A 23,722-nucleotide genomic window follows, 5' to 3' on the forward strand; every position below is an offset into this window, starting at 1 on the left:
AAAACCGAAACGCAAGAGAATGGGCAGTAAGTCTGCAGGAAAGGAAGTTGATCAAGGTACTTATGTCCCTTTGTCCACAAGAAACAGCTGCAAGAAGGATGACTACTTTTACTTCTGATAACATCGTCCGCTGCTAGCTTGCTTAGCTGGTTAGTAATCTTTCATTTCCACATATATCGTATATCTCCTTCAAGCTTCAAAGTCGTTTATGGGCAATCAATGGTTTTCCATTCTACCGTTAATCTGAAACTTGCTGATATTTGATGAACATGCATATTCCTGAGAAGCTATATATACCCTGAACATTTGAATCCATTGTATATCTAATCTATGTGTATATGTATGTTCGTGCATGCACGACGTCCACTTTTCAAACTCTTCATGTAGCAATTTTCAAAACACTTCACAAGTGCTGCGCACAAACACAAAATGTGCAATCATTTAAATTTTTTATTATAAAATATATCTATTGTAATTCAGAAAGTTATACAGAATGTGTAAGCAGCAAGACTTATATTGTTTTATCTGGAAGAATTACAGTGTAACAATCATGCAATGGATCAAAATTCGAAGTTGTATTAGAAGATTGTAATATTATATATTTTCATACACTGAATATATTCATTGTGTGTGTGTGTGTGTGTGTGTTGCAGGTGGCAGGCAGGCAGGTAGCTGGCAAGGGAGGAGGAAGTATTGTCTTATGAGTAGTGGAGGTTCTTTGTTTCAAAATGTCATGGGCGTCATCCATGTAGTTTAGACAAGTACTGTTATAGAAACTTGAATGTGTTTCTGTGTTTATGAGGAAAAAATCCGCGCCTAGTCTTGATCTTTATGATTTATGTTATTCTTTACTTTCTTAATCCTTTTCTTAGTAAGTGTTTAAAGAAATTTCAAAAATTTATGTATATAAAAAATTTCTCTTCCAATATTTATTTGTCATTGAGCTGATTGCTATTTGTTTGATAAACTTTTAAATATAAAAATCATTATTATATTTATTTATGTTAGTAATCTCTCTATTAAAAAATATAAGATATTTTTTTAAGGTTTGGATGTTTTAAAAATGTAATGTATCTTTAGTATTTTGAGGTGTAATTAATATACTTTTATCAAAAGTGTTCTTAATAAATAAGTCACTTTATATTTATTTTAAAGTGGAAACCTTAATTAGGGTAAATTAAAAGATAATTAACTATTTTATTAAGATGTGATCCAGTTAAAAATACTTTATATTTTTTAATAGAGAGAGTACATGATAGAGCTAATAATTTGAGTGAGTTTGGCTTATTCAAGTTGGGCTTAAAAATACTTGAACTTATAAAAAAAAAACTTATATAACCAAATCCGGTCATAGCACTTCAGCCTTTCAGGTTTATTTAGACCAGCTTGATTATAAAAAAAAATTTGAAGTATTTTTCTCTATTTTAACCCATTTTAATTTTTAACTTAAAAATTAAAATTTTTTGAACAAGATAATTAAATACAACAACATACACTAAAATGCATGAAATAAATCATAAAAATTCATCAATATTAAAAACAAAGTTTGGAAAATTAATTTAACAACAAAGTCTTTTCTTCTTGATTATCGGAAACCTTTTAAAATTATTTTGGTAAACAAGATAATAAAATTAAATAAATACAATAGTCTAAAAAGTACTTTGTCTTCTATTTCTGCCATCTAAAAACTATCATGAATTTTAAAAAAAAAAATACTTCTCTAATAAATACAAGTAGGACATTTAAATCAATTAAAAAATGATCTTAAAACTCTTATGAAAAATAAAGGATTAATGAGCAAAATGGACCTTAAATTCTTGCTCGAAAAATGCCTTAGATCCTAGACTCTAAAAATGTATAAAATAAATCCTAAATTTTTAAATTTATTATAAATTAAACCTTACTGTTATTTTTTTTAACGTCATTACTGTTCAATATAGGCCCCAATTAAATGCTAATGTGTCATTGTTAATTAGTGTTACAGACCTTAAACTATTATGCTAGTAGTGTTTTAGACTTTGGACTTTAAAATTTTGAGCAAATTACCCCTATCATTTATGTATAGAATGTTGACTATTATATAAATCAAATTAATTTCAGCGTAGCTTGCTGGGATGAATGTATCGTTGGCTATAGTAAATGATCCATAATTTTATGAAATGACATTTTTTGCCTTTTTTTATACAATGTATTTCAAATAATTGGTATCCTATGCTTTCATATATTCTATAATTCTTATTTAGTCTTTTTTTGAATAAATTTTTATTTAATGGTAAAAATTTGGGATTCTATTGAAAAAAAGTTTAAATATCAAAGGATTTTAAAACTGATTAATTTGAGTTTTAATTCATTAATGAAATCATCGGCTTTCGCATCTATCGTCTGTAAAATTCTATGATACTTAAACTTTTTTTAAATGGAATCCCAAATTTTTACCATTAAATAAATAAATATTATTTAAATAAAACTAAATCAGAGTTATAGAGGATATTGAAATATGAGATATTAATCATTTGAAAAATATTATAGAAAAGGGCAAAAAATGTTATTTCACAAGATTATGGATCGTTTGTCATGGCCAACAATGCATTCATCAAGACAAATCACACTGAGGCTAATTTGGTTTACATAATAGTTAGCATTATATATATAAATGGCAGGGGTAATTTGCTCAAAATTTTAAAGTTCAAGGTTTAGGATGCCACTCATGTAAGAGTTTAAGGTCTGTAACTAATTAACAATAACACATAAGCATTTAAATGGGGCCCATGATGAACAGCAATGGTGTTAAAAAAAGGGAGAATGACAATTAAGGACCTGCTAAGAATATTAATCCCAATTACAGACTGTGAAATTTTAAAATCATAGTTAAGGACCATGGTCCTTAATTGTGATAAAAAAAATATAATTTGTGAAGTGGGATTCACTAATGCGACTTGAGAATTCACTAACCCAACTTGAAAAAATTACTAACATATATTGTGAAAACATGAAACCTCACTTGAAAATGGAATGTTTAACAAAAAGCGCCACTTGAGAATTCACTAATTAGACTTGAAAAAATTTCTAACGTATATTGTGAAAAAATGAAACCCCACTTGAGAATCATTAATAAAAAGTGACTTATCCAAATTGGTGTTTTTTATTAAACAATTGATTCCCAAGTGAAGTTTTATGTTTTCACAATGTACGTTAGAAATTTTTTCAAGTCTAGTTAGTGAATTCTCAAGCGGCGCTTTTTGTTAAACATTCTATTTCCAAGTGGGGTTTTATGTTTCACAATATACGTTACAAATTTTCTCAAGTTGGATTAGTGAATTCTCAAGTGGCAATAATGAATCCCACCTCACAAATTACATTTTTTTTAATCACAATTAAGGACCATGGTCCTTAACTAGGATTTCAAAATTTTAAGGTCCGTAATTGAAATTAATATTCTTAGTAGGTCTTTAATTGTCGTTCTCCCTTAAAAAAATATAATGATAGGGTTTTAATTTGCTATAAATTTAAAAGTTTAGATTTTATTTTGTACATTTTAAAAGTTTAGAATACATTGTGCTTTTCGAGATCAATTTTACTCATTAATCCAAAAATAAAATACAAAAAAAAATGAGAGTAGTACAAGTAATTCCTGTCTTTTTATACTGAACATGAAATCCCATCATTAAAAGAAAAGCTCCAAAGGCCGCAAAGGTTTAAAGTAGCATATCACGACTAATTTCCAAGTTTGGGAGATGGGAGTCTGCGACTGCAAGCGGCTTCAAATTGATAAGGAACGACTTCAAGACATTGTAGAAGGCCCTAACCTTCTCCATATTGGGTGAGCGTCATAGAAGAAAGAAGGAGGAGGACGAAGGCAGACAAAGAAGATAGACAAAATGATTCAAAACTTGAAGCTGTGGGTTTGTCTTGCTAAGATTGTCACCGTTTGTTGAGCAAAGAAGAACATAGGTGGCCATTGGTTGAGCAAAGAAGACGGCTTGCAAGAAGCCAATATTAGGATTATACAATAGGCTGGAAAGGTAGCTTAAAGGGCTGTTACCAACCCATCCTATTTTGCACAAAATGGGATGGGCTAGACCATACCTGTATGTGGCCCATTTTAACCAGTTTGAAAATGGGCTAGGTAAGCCCATATGAGTTTGGGTAGGTTGCACCAACCCATTTTGTGCACTACATTGTTTTTTTTTTGGTAGAAAAACTCATTACATTATAACATTCAAATTAAATTCTAGAATCATTACCAAACAAAATTCTAGAATGAAGATTCCAGAATGGAGTAATCTTCAAAAAGAAACCAATGTACTCAGGTAACCATGATCAAATCATGAATGAAAGAGGATAACATTCAAATTAATCATACAATCGAGGGAAAAACATTATCAAAATTCAACAAGCACCATTTATCACATGTTCATATCAATAATGGCTGCATAGAGAAAGCAAATTCAAGACCCGAAATCCTAATATGTCAAATTCCCCAAAACCATAAATCTCTAACCGTTAAACTTGTACAGAGTCATGCCCTACCGCCTTAAGGCCTACACAACATAGATGGTCGTCACAGTCTTGTGATGAGTGTGCTTGGTGTTAGTAACAGCTTCTTAAACCATGTTCTCAAGATTCAAGAAAGATCTTGAGCAAACCACAGGTTTCATATTTGAGTGCAAAGGTGACCTCCGAAGTTCAAATTAAAACATAGATGTTTCAATTAATATCCTTGCTGAATTAATTTTAACAATCATACAATAAATTAATCATATAATTTATTTAAGAAAGTCATAATATCTATAAGTGATCAATATTTTCTTTGTAAACTCTATTAAAATGCAAAGCTTTAAACTAATTTACTCAATTACTCAAAACTTTGTTTAAAACTCCTCCATTATGGGTTGGGTCAATCTGTATCTAGATTCATATGCTGGACATCTGAGTATATCACATCATTTGCCTAGCCAATATATATTTTTTGTAGGGTGGGTTTTTCTACTCTGTTTTTTTTTCACTACCTCTTCACTGCAAATTTAAATCATTCAAATTTAATTTATATTTAAAAATTATTAAATTCAAATTTTAAATTTAATTTAACGATTCAGATCGGTACTGATTTTTCCTTTTCTCTCATCTGCGGGGAAGAAAATCCAAGTCCTATTTTTTGCTTGGTATTGTATGTTTGATGTGAAATCTATAGTGGGGATCTAAAAGCTTATTTGGATAATTCTAAAAAATACATTTAAATTATATTTAAAATGTATTTTTGTTAAATCTAATAAATGGTTGATTTTTAAAATATACATTTGTTAAATATAAATTAAAAATCAAACACACGTTAAATATTCATTAAATGCCATAATTATACCCATAGTAAAAATGGGGTAGTTGATATGTAAAGTGAGGAATATAAGTGAGCCCAGCTCTTATGGGTCCAACCCTTAAGGATATGAGCATAAAAGCTTGATTTTTTATTTTTAGTCTTATTTCTCAAGCTTAACCCTTATGTGGAGGGCTCAAGGTTGTGCCCGTAAGCTCTTTTTTTAAAAAATAAGATGAATTTAAATATTATAAATTAATTAAATATTTTAAAATTAAAAAATTAAAAATTCTCATAATTTTTTAGAAATTAAACAACACACATTTAGAAATCTAGTAATAAAACTCAAATCTTGGTTAAAATAGTTTATTTTTTATAAATACGCAAACATAATAATTATAGAAAAATAAAAAATATCAAAAATTTTATACTATACACTAATGTTTATTAAATTATATTAAATTAATTTTAAAATGAATTAAAATTAATAATATTATAATGTGTGTAGAATCAGATGAACAGGTTATTGATTTCAAACACGTGTTCTATCAAAAAATAATAATAATATAATAGAGCTTGAAGGGACGCACGGGTTTAAACACTTTTTTATAAGATTTATCAAGATCAAGCCCTCAAATTAATTATTTTAAAAAAAATTATTTTTAAAATTTTAATTTTTATTTAAACAGAATTTTTAAATTTGAGTTTTTAAACCTTGACCTTTATTTTCAGCTCCATTGATATGTTGGCAAAGGAAGGATTTTCCTGCGTTGGTCAAAAAATTAGAAGGGTTTTCCTGTTCAGACTCTGTTCCCAATTTCTGCACGGAATTAGTGCATCATGGGTACTTGGGATTTCAGTCCCCACTTTTCGCTTAGCTATTTACGTATTCAGGGCTTAGCCCACCTTTATTACGAAAAAAAAAAAAAATGCGCCACGTTTTCGTTTTCTGACCAAAGAACTTTTATTTTACTCAACGCTCCATATGCATTGATAGATGCCAGACATAATTTTAAAAAGATAGTAACGTTATTTATAACTTATAATACTGCATTTTGATATATATTATTAAAAATTAATCGTCTTTATATATCAAATAAAATAATAATTAATAATCAATATATATTAGGATAACTTGGTTCATTGGTTAAAAAAAATTTCATACCTAAAAAATATAAACCAAATTTCTAAAAATTTAAAAGTCTGACTAGTTCACGTTATTATATAAAGAATTTATTATTAAAAATTTATAAAAAATTTATCAAAATATAATGTATATTATTGACAAATATAATAAGTCAACTATAATATAAAATATAATAAATATTGAGTTTGATTTAATAATATAACATAAGTTATACCTGAAAATGCTTCTATAAAAACATTAGGGTTCTGTCTAGAGTTAGAAATAAGAGTTGGGTGTGTAGGCTTTATTTAAATAAAGGTTTGAATTTAAAAAATGAAAAGTTTTTAAGATAATTGAGCTTCTGGGCTTAACCCTGATAAATTCTAAAAAATGGACTCAGGCTCGGACGGTTCGTCAAGCATTATTATTATTTTTTCTTATAATCTATATAAAAATGATGTGTATAGAAAAAAATGTAAGGCTTAAACTTTTTTAATTTCTGATTTCTCGACTTTCACTTTCTCAACTTTTTTTGTTCAATCGAAACTCTCACTCTTTCAATTTAAAAATTAAAGATTTCGCAATTATTCATCTACTCTCTCGTCAGTCGTCACTTATTTTTGCCTTACTCAAAGTCAGTCGGCTCTCTCTCTCTCATCTGCTTGCCTTGTTGCCCCTCATATTTATTACATCTGCTCTCGCTCATACTTCTCACGATTTACTTTTCACTCTCAGTTGTTGTCTTGTCATAGGTGTTAGATAGTTGATACTTTAATTTTTGATTGTCTTGGATAAGTGTTCTGATTCTTATCAAGTTTAATCAAAATATTTTTTTTTTGTGCCAACTAAAGTAATTGCTTTAATTATTTTATATTTAATTTTAAAATATTTTAATTAAATTATAATATTAATTTTTTTTTAAGGTATCCAGGCTTGACCCGAAGCCCTAATAGCTAAATCTAAAGATTTGAGAGAATTTTGAAAAACTGAGCTTCAGGATCTAGGACCTAAGTTCTTAAGATGAGCTCGCCGTTTCCCAGCTCTTGCCCTGTCACGCAGCAGAAAATACTGTTTCTCGGCGCGAATGCGCTCCCCTTGCACAGTTAGGACATTACGCCTGTTGGAGCGCTCTCAGTAATTTTATATGCCTGGTTAGTGGTTACTCACAAAACGATTGGATCGATCGACTTCCATCTCTCCCACGCCATCTCTCTGAAGCGTAACATTTGGTATACTCTTACCCGATTATTTGTGCGCTCTAGCAGCTTCCTTTATCTAATCTCTAAATACTGTATTAGATCATTGATGTATTTTTTCTGTGATGAAGTAGTCAGTAGATGGAGCCAGTTTTTGGATTGGTTGAAGGTCGATGGGGTATTTCGTGTAATATGAATTTAATTTTCGATTGGAGAAATATTGGGCAGAAAAATGTATCGTAGTTTAATTTTACATAATTGAACTCTTTGTTGATGGCTGGGCATTTGATCAAGTGGTGTTCGAGCATAGACCCTCGGTTGTGTGTTGTGTCCGTGTCTGTCTTTTTTCTGGCTGGAGTTGTTTCACACTGAATCCTTCTAAGTTCAAACCCAGATCACGTCAGTTACTTCTCTTGTTTCTTTTCCAGTAATATTAGCCTTGTTTTTTTTTTTTTAACATTCCCCTTTTTTGCCTTCTTTGAAGTATCATTTTAATTTCTTCTTCAAATTATATCTCTCTTTGAATTTGTTTCTGTTTTTTCCCTTGATATTTGTGAATCCCACTTTTAAGTCAAATACTCACGAACTTTTCTACTTAAAATAATGTCAAATGTTCTTTAATTTGTTGATATATGAGTGTTATATAGTTATATCATTGTTAAGAGATAGAGGTAAAAATGAAAACACTTATTAGGATGTATTTAACTTGGTTGTACACCTAGTTTCAAGTAGCTGTTTATTCCATTGATATGGTTTAAATTTGTCCTTGTATACCCCAGAAATCAAGTTCTTGCGTTTCATTTTATAGCTATACAATCTGTATTCAGGAATATTAGTGGCTAATTAACATATGGTCTCCTTTTCTTTTTCTGTTTTGCCTTCCTTTATCTAGTGTAGCACCGTTTTCATACTAATGGCCAACAGAGTTCAAATTCCTTCAAGAAATTCCGCGCTTATTGCGATGATTGCAGATGAGGTAAGAATGCCACACTTGCTGCTCATGCTTCAGGGGGGTGTATCTTGTCGAGCATAAATGTTTGCTTATATCGGCATGGTCTTGAGACATTTCTGTGACTTATGAAGGGTTTAATTGTTCATGTGGCATTTTCTTCATTTGCACCTAGCTTCAGTGGTTGAGAAAGTGGGTTTTGAATAAAATCTCCTCAGGATCAAGTTATAGAATTTCCCAATACATCAGAAAACAGCGAGTCTTCAAAATCAATTTGTTGTATGATAGATGGCAATTGACAAATGCCAATGTGAGAAAATATCACTAAAACATATAAGCTCATTTTAGTTCGTGAACATTAATTTAGATAACCTTTTAATTTCTTTCAAGTATGCATGTTGATTGACTATATATAACAATGTTAAATCTTATGTTTTTTCAATTCTACGAATTTAACCCAGGACACTGTTGTTGGATTTTTGCTTGCTGGGGTGGGCAATGTTGACTTGCGTAGGAAGACAAACTACCTTATTGTGGACTCAAGTATGGCTCTGAAATTTGGATCTCTTTAAGTTGCTAAGTTCACTTAGGACAATGGAATGACTCCATTTTATCTCCATTATCATATTCACTCTCTCTCTCTCTCTCACACACACACACTCTCTCTCTCTCTCTCTCACACATCTGCCTGCACTGTACAATTCTTTAATGTGATTTGAAAGATGTCACAAGTTGGGGTGTACGCCCTCCTATGTTGATTCATGATAAATTTGTAGAAGATATTCTTGCACCTTTTGTTGCAATGCTGAATATCCCTTGAATAGCAATCCCTGGAAGTAAATGGTTGATAGGATGGAAACCAGGCAGTTTGCGGGAGATTGGATATTGCCATTGGCCTAATGGTGCCAGCTGCTCTTGTCATTTGTTTTAATTTCTTAACTATATGAGCCCTGTGCATTGTTCTGAATATGAAAAATGAGTTATATTATTCATGACTTATAAATGTGTAATTTGCTATAGATTTTATACTTTATATCGATATATTGATTTGAACATATGTTGATTATGCTCATGTTTCATATCTTGTGTTGTCTTTGTAGAAACCACTGTCAAACAAATAGAAGATGCATTCAAAGAGTTCACGACAAGGGAAGATATTGCAATTGTGCTGATTAGCCAATATGTAAGGTTTTTTTTATTTTTTTTGGTATACACGACTTTAACCCAATTATGGAAAAAAAAAAATTTGTTAAGGGTATCAAGCATATCATGTCGATCATATTGCTAGATGCCAAAGGTCTTGACCATATCATGGCCAAGAAAAAAGTCCTAACCGTATGGTGTATGGTTTGTCTCAGTAATATACTGATCTCATTCCATGTTTAGGAAACTCTGCCTAAATCATTCTTTTCCATATTATAGGTTTCCCCTTCTCTGCAATATATGATTATTTTGAGCCAAAGTTTCGGGCTCATTTAACATCGCAGATATTTTGCTCTTCGATTATGTGAAATTTTTGTATATATGATCTGGTACAATTAATATATGTCATGTCTGTCCTATGCAACTGACCACTGACTTCATTCATGACCATTGAATGGAGTTGTGTTTTCATGCAATCTAGCCTTGGAATTTCTTTATTATGATTTACAATGAATTTCTGTGTTCCGTACTCTTATGATTTTTGGCGTCAAATGGAAGATCTAATACTCTATTGTCAATTAACCAGGTTGCAAACATGATAAGGTTTTTAGTTGATAGCTACAACAAGCCTGTTCCTGCGATATTGGAGATTCCTTCTAAAGACCATCCTTATGATCCTGCACATGATTCAGTTCTTTCGCGAGTGAAGTATTTATTCTCTGCTGAATCTGTGGCATCTGGGAGACGTTAAGCATCTGTGTCTTCTGTTAGAAGCATTTTTTCCCCCCAAATGATTGTTTCAAACTCAGTAATTTTATGCATGTTCCTGTTTGCTGTACATGTTAAGACTTCACTCCATAATCCCGGGAGTAAATCCAGCTGATGGTGATTACTTGATCTTTTAATAAGCAAAATGGGTGGATGATCAATTCATTTTCTTTTCTTTTCTCTTTTTTAATGGTAATAGATCAATTCATTTTTTTCCGCCAGTCAATGCACTAGGACCGGGAGCTGTGCCAGTACAAATATTTATTTGAGGTTGTTCATTGCAATGAACGCACCTGTGCAAATGAACGCATGGGGAATTTTGTTTCCCTCCGTTTGCGAATTACCGACGAAATAACTGTCCCTTCGATATTCTGCACCCATATAAGTTTATGGCTTCTAAATGTGCCCTAATTTATAGATGATGGAGATATTTTAATTTTTAATGGAGGAGAGGAAAAGAGAGTTGAAAAGTAGGAAAAATGATAATAAATTTTTTTTGAATTATATGAATGACATTTCATAATTCTCTTGAAATTTTTAAAAATTTTTGTTATTAAAAAATTAATATAAGTAATTAAATTGTTTTTAGTTCAATATTTCAAATGCAAGTTTATGAATTATTGTTGCATTTTTGGGATTTTAAGCAAAAAAATTATAAATTTTAAAACGAAGCTTATAAATGACAATTGATATTTGTAATACAGAAATATTAAAATTTTAAATGAAAATTTATAAATTACTGTTAAATTTTTATAATTTTAAAAAAAATTGTGAATTTTAAAATATCTTGTGAATAACAATTGATATTGTGAATAACAATTGATATTTAAATTGAAAACAATTTAATTATTTATATTAATTTTTTAATGACAGAAAAATTCTTAAAAACTTCATTGATGTTATGACATTTTGAAAAATCAAATTCTCATTTATATAATTTAAAAAAAATTATTGTCATTTTTCTTTAAAACTAAATTGATTATCATGGGGTCATCAAATTTGAGTTGTTATCATTTTTACTCTCTCTCTCTCTCTCTCTCTTATTTTTGGCTTTTGAGGAAGAAAAGTAGTCATATTACAATTTATCAATTTCTTTTTTGCTTAATGTCAAAATTTATCATTTTTAAAATGTTAAAATTTTCGCCTTACATATAATACAAGTCTTGCATTGATTTAAATTTTTTATTACTGTTTTTTTTTTTGAAAAATTATTAGTCACGTAGCAGCCGTTTGTTCACGCTAACAGAGGGCAAATGAAATAAACTTACCAAAATTCATGTTACTGTCAAGGTACATTAAGATCTTAGCTATAGAGGCTAAATTATTGTCTCCAAGGTTGTTCGAAGAGATGGAACAAACACTAAAGGGAAACAAGCTGGGTAGTTCAGAAGGGTCTGGAGGATATGAATCTTATTCAAGCTCATCAACTCGTTTTCAAGGAAGTGCAGATTTTAACGACTTGGCGAAGTTTTCTAATTCTTTCAAACCATCCTTGGGAGATTTGGCCTCACCAAGCAACTTCACCATAGCACTGCCAACAATCACCCCATCAGCTCCCCATTCCGCTATCTGTATCAAATTACATGGTTTAGAATTAAAGTACAGCAACTGCACCAATATAGAAGCACCAAAAGTTACGGGCAAAGAACTGACCAGTTTCGCATGCTCTGGTTTTGATATGCCAAAACCAACTGCCACAGGCTTTGTTGTTGCCTGATAGGAAAATGAGGCAGTCAATGGTGTGCAGGCTAGTAAATATTCACCCAGTTTCATGGTGGCCAATTACCAAACATACATATGACCAATTGCCAGCACAAGCAAGTTGCCACCAAAGAGATGAGAGTGGCAAAGCAGGTTAAAAGAATGATAAGAATTTTTCAAAGTGTTCAGAAGACTTTCATAGCAAAACGTGGCTTCAGAAAAAGATTTTCACTTCAAATGAAAGACTTACAGACAAATATTAAGCAGGCAAACCTCTTTAATTTCACGCAAAAGAGCCTGAACCTTATCGCTTACTTCTGCTCGAGTTCCAGTGACCCCAACGGAACTCACCTATATTGCAGATCAAGAAATGGTCCATGAATCATGATATTTCATCAGCATAATATCGCCAAATAGATGCACATTTTCTGTTTTTACCATTTTTGTATCCTATTTTCAATATTTTGGGTCAAGAGGCAACTCGATATTGCTGCCAATCCGCTAAAGTGCAAACAGAAACAACTGATTAGACAGAATGCAAAAGCCAAAAGAACATTATCATAGGTTTCTTGATATCGGTGATGCAGTTTTCCCACTTCTGATGGCCACAAATTGACCCACCAACCCTCATTCTTATGCTTATTTTTTAACTAATCGAAACCAGGTGATTCTTTTGCATTGTCTTCCTCTTGAGGATAAATTCGATCATTCATTCTTTAAAAGCTACCAACAATAATACATCATTTGAATAGCAAATCCAAACTCATGGGCCAAGTTGCCCGCAATTTAAGGCCTAAGTTAAATGATCTTTCTCTAATAAACAAAAATAAGGCAAATTAACAGAGCAATTGAGGACAAGGCCTCAAAACATAAGACCATAGATAAAGCACCTGATTACCTAACTTTTGACCTATGCATGCATAAAAGTAATAAGTACATCTAATAAAAGACGTGTTAAAATCTAATAGCAAAGGAATTTGAATTTCATTCTGTTATGTCCTTGAGTTTGTTGATTATGAAAAATTCAATTTAAGCGGGGCAGGGAGGACTCAGCAGGTGCAAAGTTATAGCAATTAGGGGAGAAACGGGGGAAAAAGGAGCTATCACGGTTGAAAGATGAAACAGATTCTTACAAGATAAATAAATCCCTCTGAAGCTTCAACAATGGCTTTCATCCGGCTTATTGGAGTAGTGGGCGTTGTTAGGAGTACCTTAATCACATCAGAGAAACATATTTTTAAACAACACCATTGACTAACAGATTAAACAAATACATTATACAACAACAACAACAAGCCTTTATCCCACTAGGTGGGGTCGGCTACATGGATTGCAAGACGCCATTGTGTTCTATCATTTATTAAGCTTTTAGAAATATTATTAATTAAGAGATCACGTTCAACAACTTCCAAGAGTGTTCTCTTAGGCCTTCCTCTACCTCTCTTAATCGGACTCAAAGTTATATGTTCCACTCTTCTCACTGGTGCCTCCCTTGGTCTTCTTTGTACATGCCCAAACCATCTCAACCGATTTTCTACCATTTTTTCCTCAATAGGTGCCACCCTCACTTTTTCACGTATGTGCTCGTTTCGAATTTTATCTTTACGTGTATGTCCGCACATCCATCGTAACATTCTCATCTCTGCTACTCCAACTTTATGCTCTTGCTGTCCCGTTAGAGCCCAGCATTCACTACTATATAACATTGCCGGTCTGATAGCAGTACGATAAAACTTTCCTTTAAGTTTATTAGGCACCTTACGGTCACAAATAACTCCTTTAGCTTTTCTCCAATTAAACCACCCAGCTTGAATTCTATGTAAAATATCTCCACTGATTTCGCCATCATTTTGAATAATGGCTCCCAAATATCTAAACTTTTCCACTTGAGGTATAATTTGATCTCCCAATTTCACTTCCAAATTATTTTCGAATAGTCCTTTATCAAATTTACAATATAAATATTCCGTCTTACTTCTACTCAGACGAAAACCTTTCGACTCCAATGTCCTCCTCCATAACTCAAGTTTGCAATTAACCTCTTCTCTTGTCTCTGCTATAAGAACTATATCATCCGCGAAGAGCATACATTTCGGGATTTCCTCTTGAATATGTTCCGTCAAAACATTTAAAATCAAGTTGAACAAATAAGGACTCAGAGATGATCCCTGATGTAGTCCAATCTTTATAGGAAAATCCTTTGTTTGACCACTAGGCGTTCTTATACTAGTTTTTACCCCCTTATACGTATCTTGTATGGCTTTAATATAAGCAATCCGTACTCCCTTTTTTTCCAACGCTTTCCAAAGCACTTTTCTTGGTATACGGTCATAAGCTTTTTCCAAATCAATAAAAACCATGTGTAGATCTTTATCTTTACAACGATACTTTTCCATTAATCCCCTTAGTAGATAAATCGCCTCTGTAGTTGATCTACCTGGCATAAAACCAAATTGATTCTCAGAAATACTTGTCTCCAATCTCAACCTGTGCTCAATTACTTTCTCCCACAATTTCATTGTGTGGCTCATGAGTTTAATCCCTCTATAGTTAGTACAATTCTGAATATCTCCTTTATTTTTATAAATAGGAATTAATGTACTTCTCCTCCACTCATCAGGCATTTTCTTGGACCGTAAAATCACATTAAATAACTTAGTTAACCATCTCACCCCTTCTTCACCTAAACATTTCCACGCTTCGATAGATATACAATCAGGTCCGTTAGCTCTACCATTTGCCATTTTTTTAAGAGCTTCCTTTACCTCCTTATCACGTATTTTTCGATAGAATGACAAATTTTGTTCTCCTTCACCAGTTACTAAATCCTCCAAGTTACTAGATGAATCCTCTCCATCATTGAAAAGTTTAGAAAAATAAGTCTCCCATCTATTTTTAATTTCATCATCTGTAACTAAAATTCTTCCCTCTTCATCCTTAATACACCTTACCTGTTCTAGATCTCTTGATTTTCTTTCCCTACTCTTGGCAATCTTATAAATATTTTGCTCTCCTTCCTTCGTCTCAAGGTTCTTATAAAATTCTTCAAAAGCTTTAGAACGAGCTTCACCCACAGCTCTCTTAGTTTCCTTCTTAGCCATACGGTACCTCTCCCAATTTTCCTCATTGTTACACAAATGTATGGCTTTAAAACAGTTCTTCTTATACTTGATTTTGTCCTGTACACTATTATTCCACCACCAAGACTCCTTATCTCTTGGACCAGAACCTTTCGATTCTCCCAAAACTACTTTTGCAACCTCCCGTATCTTTTTAGCCATATCCTCCCATATGATGTTAGCACTTCCCTGAGAATCCCAAATTCCTTCATCCAAAAGATTTCTCTTGAAAATATCTTGCTTCTCACCTTTTAATTGCCACCACCTAATCCTTGGTGTTACTACTTGTCGACGTTTTTGGATTTTACTCATAATACACACATCAAGGACTAGGACCCTATGTTGTGTCGTTACAGCATCTCCAGGGATCACCTTACAATTTTTACAAAGTTTTCTATCTGTGTTCCTAACCAAAAGAAAATCAATCTGCGACCTTGAGGCTCCACTTTTGTAGGTGATGAGACATCTCTCTTCTTGAAACAAGTGTTGGCAATCTTAAAATCATACGCCAATGAGAAATCAAGAAGAGTTTGCCCTTCATTGTTTAGCTCTCCAAAACCAAAACCACCATGCACCCTCGCATACTGACCAGCTTCCCTCCCGACATGCCCATTAAAGTCTCCTCCAATAAAAATCTTTTCACTCTGTGGTATGTGTCGAATCAACCCCTCCAGATCCTCCCAAAATAATTCCTTAAGACTGGCTTCTGTCCCGACTTGCGGCGCATAAGTGCTAACAATATTAACAGTCTCACGTCCAATTATCATTTTTAAAGAAATAATTCTGTCTCCAATTCTGCTAACTTCTACAACGTTCTTCTTCCACTCCTTATCTATAATGATGCCTACTCCATTGCGTGCACTTACTTTTCCTGTATACCAAAGTTTGAAACCTTGAATATCCTTAGCTTCTTCTCCACGCCATTTTGTTTCTTGCAAGCAAAGGATATTGATTTTCCTTTGAATCATAACCCCTACAACCTCTACAGATTTACAATTTAATGTCCCAACATTCCAAGTACCAAATCTAATTTTGCTCTTATGGACTAACTTCTTTAGCCGCGTGCGTCCAGAATGACGCGGTAGCCCTTGCTCATTTAAACACTACATCCGGGCGCCGATGCAGCGGCTCTAACTCACTTATCACTGTACTCGAGCCATGCAGTGCGTTACTTACGGGCAACGACCTAGCATTAACATTATAACGTCTATTGTCCATGTTCATGATAGATTCAACAAATTTTTACATTGGCTGTTGATAGCCTAACACAACCCTCCTCCTTTACCCGGGCTTGGGACCGGCTATAAACATAGGCGGAGTTTAAACAAATACATTGCAAAATGTAAAATCTAAAAACTAGAAGGTAAGTTGATCATAACAAGCATTTCATTGTTCCACCGCCACTATAAAGTCTTCTCCTGCTTGACTTGAGGGATCCATTTCATAAATTCATATTACAAACTACAATAAAAAAAAGAAGTTTACCACTACATCTCTAACATTATGACAATAATGAATATAAGACACCTCATCTGGAATTCAGGAACAAAGTAAGACAGCATTTCAAAGGTAAACAAACCAATTCAATCCCATTCTTCTTAGCTTCTATCCTCAAAGCTGTTGTCTCCTCCAGGGGAACATCAGGAACCACAAGCCCTGAAAAGATAGGGAAAAGTAATATAATATTCAAATACCTAAACTGGAAAGAAACAGAGAAAATGTTGCTTTTGTCCAGGAAAATGCAAAAAGCTCCCTTGAATTTTGGTTCACTTGTAAATGGCCCCCGCTACTTTCAAAGTTAGGTCCTTGCAGTTAGCCAGTTACAAGTTCCAGTAAATAAACCATTCTCTGATACGTTTTTCTCAATGATGCTACCTCACTTGCCACCACAAACATCTCCACAACTGATGTGGCAGGTTTCCATTCATGCTCAATTTGCTAACATGTCAAATGTGGGATTCTTTGATATGGCAACTAAATTAACATCAGCAAGTGAAAATTAGCAATAGATTGAAGGATCTAGGTGCTGAAGTACGGAAGTTTGAGAATCTAATTGCCAGTTTTGGAAGTTTAAGTTCGATGGACTATTTGCAGGCGACCCCAAGTTCAATTTTTTTTTTTTTAAACTTTTGTTTTTCCCTCTTCACTTCTCAGGCAATTTTTTTTGTCGACCTCATGTAGCAATTCAAATCAGGACAAGGCAGAAAAGCGCTAAAAATTTCCTATTTTATCCTTCAGAAATCAGAATCATGCATCTAATTATATTTGTACAGTGAAACCCGTGCAGGTTACACAAATCCTGCACCTCTACAATTTTGGCATGCTAAAATAATAAACGATGTCTTTTAAGGCTTAAGTGACATGCTATGTCTCTTTAAACTTCAATTTTAAGTGTAGAATGTGAAATAAGAGATTGAAACTCCTTTCCTAATCTCATCTATGCTTTCTATCACATTATTAGGTATAAGAGTCCCTAAATAAGCGGGCTAATCAGAATGATATAACAAGCTCCAGGTAATTATTGAAGACTTACCATGTACACCAATGCTGCTAATAGTGGACATAAATCTCTCAGTACCACGCTTGAGTATTGGGTTGTAATAAGTAAACAGAGCAATTGGACAAGACAATTGTGGGGCAACCTGTCAAATTAACAATGCAGAACGGTCATCTGAACTTGAACGTAAAATTAATTTGACCCAAGCAAGCAATAACTGGAGATTTCTCAGATATCCCCATCATTTGGAGTAATTGTCTTGATGACTATTGAGATGTGTGTGTATGTTTTTATATAGACAAGAGCGATATCCTGTCAAAGATTCAAATTGGTAAAACAATCTATGGTTTCATACATTCTTGTGCTCAACTATGATGACCAAAATAATATGCATGTATGCAATCTAGCAGCAAATCCTTGTCTATAACCATATTCCCAAGATACCATTAAGTGTAATTGCATCTCCTTTCTTTCCCATCGAGAAAAAAGAGTACAGGATCCATCACAGGTTCATAACAACTTTTGAGTATGTGCACAGCTTCCTTGTCAGTGAAAAATCGAAAAATAAAGAGAAGAGAAAAATTACAAGAGCAGCAGGAAAGTGACCGAACATAGGTTTTGAGTTTCATAATTAATAAACAGCAAGATATTTCAACAGTTGTACCTCCTTCAACATAGATATAATTGCATCAAAATTGGTACCCCTTGCCAAGGAACGGGTAGCAGCAGCCTGTATAGAAAGACTCGTCAATTTGAGAAATGGACATTACATGTCACCAAAGTGCATAAAACCTTCAAACCTGGATAACAGGACCATCTGCCAAAGGATCAGAGTATGGAACACCAAGTTCAATTATGTCTGAGCCACACGAATCAAGCACTTTCAGTGCTTCTGCTGTGGTTGAAAGGTCAGGATCACCAGCAGTGATGTATGGGATAAAAGCCACCTTGACACAAAAAGACTTCTTAGAGGAACAAAATCATTTGAACTTTAGAAAATAAAAGGATTTAAAACTTATAAAGAATCAAATGCAATATTTTAAGGTGGTCAAAGCGTCGGTGTTAAAAAATGGTCAACTAAGTTATCTAATCCCCATTTCAGCTGCAGACTAAGAAATGCTACTACGATATTCAAAAGTAATAATTAGCATAGACCAAACAATTTTATTATCTGGTTGATCCCATTGTGAATAAATCTGCATGAAATAACCCTTTTTCTATTACTAATTAGTTCTGAGTAGGATTCATCAATGTGCACAAAATAGTATAAGGGAATCAGCACTCTACATGACCCATGGCATAACTTTAAACTCCAGAATTCTCTACCTGCACTCATAAATTGACGCTACTCTAACATGCAGTTAACAAGTTCTTGAAAATCAAATACCAAAAAGCCCAGTTCATATCCCGGTATCTTCAAAATGACTCTGAAAAGATTCAAATCCAGATAAGGAGTGTGCATAATTTGCGCATGGCAGGAAGAATGTTAAGTGGATGAGGGGAAGAAACAATAAAAATCTTTATCCCATTAGGTTGAGTCGGCTATATAGATTTCACAATGTTATTATGTTCTATCATCAACCATGCTCTTGGGAAAATAGCGTGAAAGGATAAGCATACAATTAACTCTGGGCGCCTTCTACATCCAGAAGTGCTCCACTAAAATCTCTTTATGATAAAGACAAGATAGGCAATCAATAAATATGCATATTATATTAAGGAACAAGTTGATAATCCAGTATTCTTCAAGTTGAATAGTGACATAGAGAAAACGAAAAGGGCAAGATACAGCAGCAATAGAAGAAAGTTCTTACCTTTCCCTCTCTTTTCAGTCTGGTAAATGTTTTGGCGAGCCCAACAGATTTTGTGGTGCTGATAGCAGCCATTGGAGAGTATCTTCGAAGTGGTACAATAGATATCTTGGAGGGGTAAAACGCCTTGAAATTGACCTCGTATTTCTTCAGTTGCAAGAAACTAGATTTCAGCGCAATAGCCATAAAGAAGGGTCGTTTGTCACTGAGTGATTAGCAGAAGATTAGTAAGATTAAGAGTTTAATAACACAATGTCACTGAAAATGAGAATGCAAGTTCTTTTTGGAATACAAATATTAATATCAATATCAATCTCTTAAAAACAAGACATGGCTCCCCACGGATAGGAAGGAACCGTTAGCGGGAAATGGAAATCAGCCTCCTTTGCACCTGCACGCCCGTTCTGTTGCAGAGAGGCAGAGGACAGTGCAATCACCGAAATCTCAAACCGCTGCCACCCCCGGCGCAGATTCCCTCTTCTCCGTAAGTCTCAGGCAACGGCAACATTGCGGCACCGAACTCTCTCGCCCCGACCTTCCCCAGTCGTTCTCACCCAAATATTGGCCCTAGTCACTCATTGACTTTCACCTCCGGCAATCAGCCAAATGAAGGGAATTCGTAAACCCCGTGTGTGTGTGTGTGTGTGTGTGTGTGTGTGTGTGTGTGTGTGTGAACTTCTTAATATCCACAGTTATTCGAATAGAAAAAAGATAAACGAAAACTAAATTTGAGGCTATCCATCGATTTACAAGTATTGGGCATTCAGCGAAACCAGAGACAACCCACCTCTGAGATGTTAGCAATGAGGCCGAAAACAAGATCTGTGATAGTATGGAAGTAAATGAAAACAGTTGTTTCCTTGCCACCAGTGAATAAGTAGAGTTAGATGAAGCGAGGAGGTCCAAGCGGATTTCTTGCTCTTTTCGGCGGATACGTGAAATCACATCATCGACGATTCAACAGAACAGCCCCCTTGCGACGGATATCGCTGGTGACTAGTGAGAACGTTGCGCATTTAAACATAAATTTTGTAAATATACATGTTAAAATAACTTGTTTTCGTAAATATACATTTTAAAATATAAAATATGCAATTTGTAAATATAATCCTTCTTATCTATAAACATCCTTTAAAACAATCCACGCATGAAAAAAATTTTATTTTTATTAAAATTTTATTTTTTATTTTAAAATTAATTTATAATGAATAAGAAAAAAATCATACGTTCATGTGTGCGCGCACAAAAATCTAAATTAATTAATACAATTAATGCTATCAATTAGGGTCGATTCTTAAGGTTAGGCCCAAATAAATTAATCCTATAAAGTTTAATTTCACTTTACAATTCGATTTTAGCTAGCTTGGCTCTAGCTCTCAGGGCCTCGGCCCTATTTTTTTATTTTTCAATTTATAATTTTAAAAAATATATTTAAAGTTTTAAAAAATATTACACATAACATTAAATCTAGCATAATAAATTTAAGACAGTATACACAATAATAAATTTAAGGCTAATCAAAAGTAATGACATCGCAAAATCGACATTGATAATAATTAAATTTTACTTGTATCAATCTTAATGATTTTCATTGTCATCAACATTAGTATAATTTGATCCTTCTTGTTGTTGAGCCTCATCAATTATTACATATAACATTTAGTTTTGAATTGTTTATTTTTTATATTAAATTTAAAAAATTATATAAAAAAAGGTTTAAAAAGGTTGGCGCTATTATTTTTTGGCTTAAAAAGGGTGCCCGATTTATCATTTTATAGCTCAAAAAAGAGGCCTAACTTTTAATTTTTTTCGAGCTTAAAAGGGCCGGCTTGACGAGCTCAACCCTAATTGATACTCTAAATACAATGAGTAAAGTAAGATTTTTTTATAAATACTAAATTTTTTATATTTTGGATCAAAAGATGCTTATTTTCTATATCAAATTGAGTATTATTAATATATATGTTGCTAAAGTTTGAGTTGTATGCTAGTTTATTATTTATATAGTTTTATCTTTTAAATTATGACGTAAATATATTCTTAAGTAGATTGAATGTATCATGTCATTTGTAATCTGTTCAATTAAAATACCTCAATTTATCTGAATAAAATCTTATGTGATATTATTTTAATTAATTTTATTCTTATAACAGAATTTATATTTAATTTCCTACCTTTTTTTACTATACTATAATTAATATTAAAATTAATTTCTATTTAATGTTATTTAAATATCATATTTTTATTGAACATATTACAAATAATGTGACTTACCTGATCCACCTAAGAATTTTTCTTAAACGCATATTTTTTTGTGGATGGAATGTGATACATTCTTCTTCTTTACTAAGATAATGATTCATAACTTAAATAACTTGCACAATAAAAGCAAAATTTAGTTGGCCTCTCTTGTATTCACCATCTCTTAAAGAGTTGCAAGGGATGATCAAAGATATGAAAAATTAACATATAAACTATATAAATTTTAGTTAAATTGTCAGCATGAGAATTAGAATTTTATTGATGTGTTGAATAAATAAACTCCAATCCTGTAATATAAAAGACGAGAATTTGGTTATACATTTTCTGTTTCACTATATATACGTGTAAACATCGCTCATCTATTGACATATGTTGATATTTATGATAAATTTTATTATTTCCATTAAAACATGTAAATTTTGGTTAAAAAAAATAATTGCGCGCCCTGAAGCACCATCTTCCTGTTCGGCATAAAGGTACCATTTTCCTTAAATAAAACTTCAAATTTTTCATGAAAATTTTAATGGCCTTTGATGGTCTCCCCCAGCTCCATTCCTCTCCCTCTCTCTCTCTCTCTCTCTCTCTCTCTATCTCAATCTCTCTCTTTCACGGAACCTTATTGAGCCCGTACTTCAAGGCCGAGAGAGCGAGTGGCCTAGCTTCATTAGGAATTCATTTCCCTTTTTTTTTGAGTAAAAATTGAGACTATTAATAACAACTAAAAATGGTAAGTGTACATAATATTACAAAACAAAACAACCTATCATCAACCACCATCTTTTGGTATGAAAGATGGTTTGTGATCATAGATGCAAAAGATTGAATCTTGATTATGTATTCATCAGCCAAAGTGTCAACAACAAGATTTGACTCCTTATATATGAAATTAATAGAATCAAACCAATTCCTCCCAATCATACTCCTCGCTTCTTCAATAATATCCTATTACAGGTGAATTTGATTGTAACCCTTAATGATGGGATTGATGGCTTTTGCACTATCAATAAAAACAATGACATTTCCATAGCCTATAGTCCAACAAATATTCAACCTTTGGATAAGTCCTATAGTTTCTGCAATTATTGGAGGAATTATGGTCAGCTTACAACTGAAGTCCTACATCCACTTAGCATTATTATTATGCAACACTGCACCACATCCACATTGGGCATTTGTAAGAACAGAGCCATCCACGTCTAATATGACATTATTTCCCTTTGGTGTTGTCCATCTATCTTGAGCAACTCTAACATCACCATGAAGGGTATGATTCAAATGGAGATTTTCGTCCATTCACGCATGATAAAAATTATTTCTACCATTGGAAGAATTCTTGGGTTCTTGATTCTCGAAGAAAAAATTACATCTATCTACCCATATATCCTGACAAGTATAACTAAAAAGTGTAGGCCAAAGAATGTCCCTAGTGGCCATTTTGCCAGCTTTATGAGTTAGATTCCATTTAACCTATTCAACTCCTTGAAAGGTAAAGAGGTGTACTAATTCCTGTTCGACTATCGATTACCATTGTTCCCTTGCATTTTTGCAATCTTGTATGAGGTGCATCTGGTCTTCCAAATCTTCACAATTAAAAGCGCACTCCATTGAGTTTGAGAGGCCTCTTCTTACTTTAAATTGTTGTGCATGAGTTTTGCCATGAGTGAAGATCATATAAAAGACTTAATTTTTTTAAGCATTTTTCATTTCCATAGGAGTTTCAAATGGCATCATTCACTACTCCAGTACCTGCAAAAGTAAAATTATAGGCAGAGTTAATAGAAAAGGATCCATTCAAAGATGAAGTCTATAAGAAATATCCTCTCCTCTCTCCTCACAAGG

At 32.9% G+C, this 23,722-nt stretch overlaps 2 protein-coding genes across 5 annotated transcripts; one reads left to right on the top strand and one right to left on the bottom strand.

Annotated features, from left to right (window-relative positions):
* Positions 1 to 7,415: 7,415 nt before the first annotated feature.
* Positions 7,416 to 10,663, top strand: LOC129296599 (V-type proton ATPase subunit F). 2 transcript variants are annotated; one of them, XM_054935184.1, is made up of 5 exons: positions 7,416 to 7,666; positions 8,531 to 8,609; positions 9,044 to 9,125; positions 9,683 to 9,765; positions 10,312 to 10,663. In XM_054935184.1, exons 2-5 carry the CDS (start codon positions 8,547 to 8,549, stop codon positions 10,474 to 10,476), a joined length of 393 nt encoding a protein of 130 aa, XP_054791159.1. In that variant the 5' UTR covers positions 7,416 to 7,666; positions 8,531 to 8,546; the 3' UTR covers positions 10,477 to 10,663. The 2 variants fall into 2 exon arrangements, with proteins under 2 accessions (XP_054791159.1, XP_054791158.1); XM_054935183.1 differs by having other exon boundaries at positions 7,417 to 7,666; positions 8,526 to 8,609.
* A 1,084-nt stretch (positions 10,664 to 11,747) lies between these two features.
* On the bottom strand, positions 11,748 to 20,622 carry LOC129296603 (tryptophan synthase alpha chain-like). 3 transcript variants are annotated; one of them, XM_054935190.1, is made up of 10 exons: positions 20,409 to 20,622; positions 19,625 to 19,768; positions 18,611 to 18,757; positions 18,475 to 18,540; positions 17,847 to 17,955; positions 16,893 to 16,969; positions 13,328 to 13,405; positions 12,468 to 12,545; positions 12,147 to 12,206; positions 11,748 to 12,062 (listed from the first exon to the last, which is right to left on the bottom strand). In XM_054935190.1, the coding sequence occupies exons 2-10, from the start codon at positions 19,694 to 19,696 to the stop codon at positions 11,928 to 11,930; spliced, it is 822 nt and encodes a 273-aa protein (XP_054791165.1). In that variant the 5' UTR covers positions 19,697 to 19,768; positions 20,409 to 20,622; the 3' UTR covers positions 11,748 to 11,927. The 3 variants fall into 3 exon arrangements, with proteins under 3 accessions (XP_054791165.1, XP_054791162.1, XP_054791164.1); XM_054935187.1 differs by having other exon boundaries at positions 19,625 to 19,826; XM_054935189.1 differs by lacking the exon at positions 20,409 to 20,622 and adding an exon at positions 20,013 to 20,217 and having other exon boundaries at positions 19,625 to 19,826.
* Positions 20,623 to 23,722: the final 3,100 nt, after the last annotated feature.

Source organism: Prosopis cineraria, unplaced genomic scaffold (assembly GCF_029017545.1).
Source record: "Prosopis cineraria cultivar Desert tree isolate PC_DT_omini unplaced genomic scaffold, ASM2901754v1 PC363, whole genome shotgun sequence".
Taxonomy (NCBI): Eukaryota; Viridiplantae; Streptophyta; class Magnoliopsida; order Fabales; family Fabaceae; genus Prosopis; species Prosopis cineraria.

Bases quoted from the DNA above. Each gene is read 5' to 3' on its own strand.
- LOC129296603 (XM_054935187.1), bottom strand. From the start codon at position 19,807: ATGGCTATTGCGCTGAAATCTAGTTTCTTGCAACTGAAGAAATACGAG. The intron at 18,758-19,624 runs GTAAGAACTTTC...TTTTGTGTCAAG, and splicing joins GACTGAAAAGAGAGGGAAAG to GTGGCTTTTATCCCATACAT. The intron at 12,546-13,327 runs GTAAGAATCTGT...TCTGCAATATAG, and splicing joins CAGAGGGATTTATTTATCTT to GTGAGTTCCGTTGGGGTCAC.
- LOC129296599 (XM_054935184.1), top strand. From the start codon at position 8,547: ATGGCCAACAGAGTTCAAATTCCTTCAAGAAATTCCGCGCTTATTGCG. The intron at 9,126-9,682 runs GTATGGCTCTGA...TTGTCTTTGTAG, and splicing joins CTACCTTATTGTGGACTCAA to AAACCACTGTCAAACAAATA. The intron at 9,766-10,311 runs GTAAGGTTTTTT...TCAATTAACCAG, and splicing joins TTGTGCTGATTAGCCAATAT to GTTGCAAACATGATAAGGTT.